Below are 6,328 nucleotides of genomic sequence, written 5' to 3' on the forward strand. Positions count from 1 at the left end.
GGTATCACAGAAGACGACTTAGGGCGCTGCACCCCATACACTAAAAGTTAGCCCAGGAGAGGTGAGGGAAGAGAAGGATAAATACCAGCATTCACTATGTTACTGCACCACCCCTTATTATCCCCCAGGGTCTGGAGAGGCCCCAGAGTGTCAGTCATTTAATGTTTGTGAACCCCAAAAAGCTAGAGTTTGGACAAACCCAATATTTTTGGAAAATTCATAAGAAATCCAGTTTGTTTACCTCTAGATCCTCTGTTATACCTACTGGAAATTGATTACAATGGGGGGTTAATGGTTGGGGCTTTGTCCCTATGCAAAAACACCGTCCAGTCTCGGCAGCACCAGAGATTTTTTTTTTTTTTTTTGAGAAACTGATTCGCTCATCCTTAGGTCCTCTGTTATCCCTAGTGGAAATTTATGAATAAACTAACATCTGGGTGTTACCATTTTTTTTGGGAGGGGGGGGGGTATCCGTACATAGGTACAATGCCCAATCACTGCTGCCAGCATCAGGCGGCACAAGGACACACGCCTTTGACAAGGGGAACACCACCACCCAGTCTATACCTAAATTCTTCGGAGGAATAACAGAGGAACTGCACAGCACAGTTTCTACAGAATCACTATTTCATGGGGAATACAGGTTTTTACTGAAGAGATGACGTGTCCTCTTTAATAAAACAAGATTCACGCTCAGTGACAGGGGTAGGGAACCTTTGGCACTCCAGCTGTTGTAAGACTACAACTCCCAGCATGCACACTTGCCCTGCTGTTCTTGGAGCATGTTGGGAGTTGTAGTTTCACAGCAGCTATGGAGCCGGAGCTTGCTGACCCCAGTCCCAAACATTGATCTCAAGGACTGCTTCAGCAGGGGGTAAGGTCAGAGTAAATTCACCCATGATTTACCATCTACTATTTTGCAAAGTTCGAGCCATCCATGTGTGTCAGCTCGGTAACAAGTCACAAGCCCCTCCGAATCCTGAACGTACAATCATTAAAAATTGCAGAGAGCTGGAATAAAATGTAAAAATGTCAAAAAAAAGAAAAAAAGCCAAACAGGAAACGTTGCCATTCCTGTCTCGGCGGTATTTGATGATGTGCCCCATCTCCTGGGGGTTTCGAGTGAGAATCATGACAGTGCCAGGTTGTGTGTGTGTTATAAACACTGGCACTGAATTTTTAATGAGAGCCCTGAACAAAGAAAACAGAGCGAGATGGTGGAAGGAGCACGCTGCCTCTTACACTTCAGCTGGTGTGCCACATTCCTAAACAAAAACCAGTGGGGACACAGGCACACACCCTATTTATACCCCCTCACATATTGGGAAGGGGTGGGCACCCCGTGCCCTTCAGCGCGTACACCCAACCTGGCACCACAAGCTTCAGCCTACCTGATCCGAACATACACCTCCAAGATACAAAAGACAAAACAAATAGATACAATGGATCTATAGGCGGACGGGCGCTCTTAACCCCTTGTCAGATTTTAAGGGCTTGTTCTCAGAAGGAAAGGTTACTCTGCCTGTCAGATAAGGACATTCTACTTGCACAGGGATGGAGGTAACAGATTGTTTGCCAACCATAGAAGAGATCAGTTTCTAGCCTACTCTCCCACCCCTCCCCCTAACAAGGGGGCTGCAATATCCCCCCACCCCCTAAAGCAGCTCTGGACTAGTCTAGGGTCTGGAGAAATTGCATAAATATAGATCTAGGCATTATATAATGTCTATGTGCATGCTGACATGAGTGCATGTTCTATAGATTCATGTGCACGGTTCCTATAGGCGCCAGTTTGCACGTTGCCAGCAGAGCTGCACATACTACAGGGGTTATGTGAGGTATAATAAGGACAAGCTATGCAGTCAGCTACAGCGACACAACCCCCACCATCACATCCATACATTACACAGCCTATAGGCACACACGTGTACACCGGGCACAGCGCGCTTCATTGATGGGTAGATATCACACACAACCTATATGAATGTATACAGTATATATACAGACATGCTAAGCCCATCACATACATGCCAGGGGCTGAGCGCTGTGTACATGCAACGACACATCCACTTGGACTGTGTTTGTGGGAGGGGACGTGGATTTTACTACAATGTACTACACAAGTCACAAATCAAAGCCAAATGAGTCATCTCATAAAAATAGCAACCCCTGGGGGGCATCACCGCACTTCATTACCAGCCTGGCCTGGCAGTGCCCGCCTGCGGCCACCACAGTTAAAGGGACATCCAACCTAAAGCGTCCACCTTATAGAGCAATCTATTGTTCTCTGTAAGCAGCCATTCCAGCAGGGCAGAGGTTAAACCTAGGGATTACTAATAGGAAGTCCAGAGAAGATCCCTGATCTATCCAGAAGCTCCCACATTGGGAGAAGGGGGTGTGGGACCCCCATAGCCGTAGTGACGGCGATCCACCTGTGTCATAATCTGGATCTACCCTGGTAATAGGCTGGCCGCACGTGTGCTGTGGATTACAGGAATAATTGGGGGAAAAAAAAAATCCCAGACACGTGCACAATATACAAAGACACAGCAGTGATCCCTGCAAACTTCCTGCAAGAAATAGTCACGGATGGAGGATTTTTCTTAAGAAATCCCAATGGATCTAATAGACAGACATCACTTCTGGCAGATTGTTTCAATGTAACCCATAGATGACACATTGTAACGACCCGAACATGCTCTACAGTCAATGCCGTTAACGCCCCCCCTGTCACAACCAGATGGACCGTAAACCTTCCAAATGAGCCCAAAAATAACCAGAGACGGTCACTTGGGTACAGAAGAGGTTAATGATCACCACTAGCCAGTGGTTAGGACTAAGGCTGCGTTCACACTCTGCGTTTTGGGTTGAGTTTACAGATCAAAGCAAACAAATGCACATTTCAAACGCACAGTGTGAATAGAGCCTGAGAGGGGGAGCGGCAGAGTGGGCTAAGGAAGGAGTTCTAGTGCAGGGTAAAGTTCTCAGCACCGCCAGGAGTGACTACACAGGCACCTATAGGGCTCCTATGGAGGCTGAGCACATGGCCACCAGCACGGGCTCTTACCTGCACAGAAAGTTGCCAGAAGAAGTGCACAAGTCAGTCCCAGAGCCCCCATATTCCCAGGCAGGCGATGGAGGTCTCACAGCCCATAGACCACCAGCACATACAATCCCATCCGCCAGATCTGATCGTACTGCTGATAATTCCTTCACATTGGTCACATCGGTATCCAGCAGCAGCCGCGGCCAGTCCCTCACACAAGCCGGGATCACCCACGCGTGGGCAAGGACGGGGGGGGCGTGTAATGTTGGATCCGTGGGAATGAACTGTGTGTGAATGTGAAGCCCAGGCAGATCAAACAGCAGCAGTAGTGACTCCCCCCCTGCCAGGACGACTCCACCTTCTGCAGCAAGCAGATTACACGGGGTGGGAGGGGGAGGCACAGACACACAGGAGCCCAAACTTCAATGTGACAGATCCACTGTGTGTGTGAGGAGAGGGGGGGACGAGTCACTGGAGAGCCGGGGACTTTACTGGCTCTGCCTCATTGTTACCTCACCTAATACTCCCAAATACTCGCAACTCTCTCCAAAATGGCTTCTAAAATAGAATGAGAGGAGCCAGGAGGGAAACCCGGATGTTTGATACAAAGAGAGGGAGGGGAGCGGGGCACGGCCCCCCCCAGGCATGGGAAAAGAGGGGGGAGGGGGAAGGGACATTCCTGCTTTCTGATTGGTCGACCGAGCTGTCCGATAGCGGAGTAACTGGCTGAGTAGTAAAGGGAGGGGGAGACGGCGCACTAGACAGTCTGAGGGAGCATGGCAGCAGGGGGAGTGAGGAGCAGGCATGCAACTTCTCTACCTCACAAGTCTGCAGCATGGCTACTGCATGGCTTGGACTTTGAGGTAGAGGTAACATGATGAAAGTGCAGCCCCATAACCTTATGTTGTCACTGCTTTTCTGCAACATTTTTTTGTTTTTTCCCATATAAATACTTTTTGTTTTATCTGCTGTTTTTTTTCCTGTAATGTAGTCATGAGATTAAGGCTCAGTTCACACTAGCGCGCTCGGTCTCCATCCCGCTTGAAAAATCCAGCGAAAAAAGTCCTACAAGCCGGATATCGCTGTGTACTATAGGGGCAAAGACACCGCAGACCCCATTATAGTCTATAGGCTTTTTAAGCAGACTGGTTTTTCGGGTCCCCAAGTGGACCTGGAAAGCCGAAACCTGAACACTAGTGTGATCCTGTGTAAGGCCTGGTTCACATTTACGTTCGGTATTTCGTTTGGGGGAGTCATCTTGGGGATCCCCCTAACAAAATAGCGAATGCATTGATAATTGGTGAGCAATAGGGATGAGCGAATAGTATTCAATCGAATACCTCACTTCCATAGGAGTGCGTGTAAGCGGCCGAACACCAAGGGGTTAAGCGCAGTGTATATTTGATGCGCTTAAAGAGGACCTTTCATCAGATTGGGCACAAGCAGTTCTATATACTGCTGGAAAGGTGACAGTGCGCTGAATTCAGCACATTGTCGGCTTTCCCGATCTGTGCCCCGGGTAAAGGGCTATCGGTCCCGGTATCGTAGCTCTTCTATGGTCAGAAGGGCGTTTCTGACACTTAGCCAGGGACGCCCTTCTGCTCAGCAGCGCCTATCGCGCTGTACTGTGTGAGCGGGGAGGAACGCCCCCTCCCTCTGCTCACACAGCTCGTCCATAGACGAGTATTATCAGGAGGGGAGGGGGCGTTCCTCCCCAATCTTAGAGCACAGCGTGATAGGCGCTGCTGGGCAGAAGAGCGCCCCTGGCTAAGTGTCAGAAACGCCCTTCTGACTGTAAAGCGCTACGGTACCGGGACTGATAGCACTTTACACCGGGCACAGATTGGGAAAGCCGATAGTGCGCTGAATTCAGCGCACTGTCAGCTTTCCAGCAGTATATAGAACTGCCTGTGCCCGATCTGATGAAAGGTCCTCTTTAACCCCTTGGTGTTCGACCGCTTACATGCATTCCTATGGGAGCAAGGTATTCGATCGAATACTATTCGCTCAACACCAGTGAGCAATAAAAGCACACCGACCCCATAAACTATAATGGGATCTGTGTGTTTTCCACGTGGTGTCCGCACGAACATGTGGTGAGGAAAGTAGTTCATGAAATACTTTCCTCTCTGCATGATTTGTGTGGAAAACACACAGACCCCATTATAGTCTATGGGGTCCATGTACTTTCATGAGCTCACCGCTTGTCAATGCGTTCTGTATTCCATTCGGTCCCCATGTGAACTCCCTGAACGGAATACCAAACGCAGATGTGAACTGGGCTGAAGCGCCATGTTGCAAAAATGCTGCATTTTACATGACCTGCAAAGTGAATGAGATCCTGGCTAATCCCATCCACATATTGCGGAATAAAATCTGAAGTGGAAAAGCTGTGGTTTCCAAAATACTTGCATTGCGGTTTCACAGTTATACCTGCGGTAAGGCTGGAGTTTCCATATAGGTATGATAGGTGCAGAAAGTCTGTAAAGCAAAACTAAGCAAAAACACTAAAAACTGGAAGCAGGTTTTTTTGTTGTTTGCATTAAGCTACGTGGGACCTTAGCCCCAAGACCATAACCGCATTTAAATTTGTGGGAAAACACTTTTGCAAACAATAATAGCTACAAATTTTGCAGAGTTTTAAAGATTTCGTCTAACCATCTTACCCTTCGTTCACATCTGCGTTTGATAATCCGTTCATGGAGGCCGCATGGGTAAAAGCACACGGACCCCATAGACTATAATGGGGTCCATGTGCTTGCCACAAGATCTCCACAGTGAACATGCGGACAGGAAAGTAGTTTACAATCTACTTTCCTGTCCGCATGACTCGTGCGGGCAGTGCGCGGCCAGCACACGGACCCCATTATAGTTTATGGGGTGCGTGTGCTTTTACTGCACAGTGCTTGTCAATGGGTTCGGTAGTCCAATCGGGGGGTTCCCATGCGGACTCCCCCAGATGGAATACCAACGCAGATGTGAACGAGGCCTTAGTGGTGACAGTCTGTCGTCTCGATCATTTGTCATTGGATATCAGCATGACTGCCGCCCGTTTAAAGAGGACCTTTCATGGTTTGGGGCACAGGCGGTTCTATATACTGCTGGAAAGCCAACAGTGCGGCTTTTCCGATCTGTGCCCCGGGTAAAGAGCTATCAGTGCCGTTACTGTAGCTCTTCACAGTCAGAAGGGCGTTCCTGAAACTCTGTCAGGAACTTACTTCTGCACAGCAGTGCCTATCGCTATTCCTGACAGATTGTAAGGAACGCCCTTCTGACTGGTAA

At 48.8% G+C, this 6,328-nt stretch overlaps 1 protein-coding gene across 1 annotated transcript in view; it reads right to left on the reverse strand.

Annotated features, from left to right (window-relative positions):
* ACVR2B (activin A receptor type 2B) overlaps positions 1 to 3,581 on the reverse strand; it is a 132,187-nt gene extending 128,606 nt beyond the window's left edge. Inside the window, exon 1 of the mRNA XM_075271538.1 lies at positions 3,068 to 3,581. Coding sequence (XP_075127639.1) covers positions 3,068 to 3,119 — 52 coding nt within the window. The 5' untranslated portion in view covers positions 3,120 to 3,581. The remainder of the gene's footprint in view (positions 1 to 3,067) is intronic.
* Between the last annotated feature and the right edge of the window lie 2,747 nt (positions 3,582 to 6,328).

Source organism: Leptodactylus fuscus, chromosome 4 (genome assembly GCF_031893055.1).
Source record: "Leptodactylus fuscus isolate aLepFus1 chromosome 4, aLepFus1.hap2, whole genome shotgun sequence".
Taxonomy (NCBI): Eukaryota; Metazoa; Chordata; class Amphibia; order Anura; family Leptodactylidae; genus Leptodactylus; species Leptodactylus fuscus.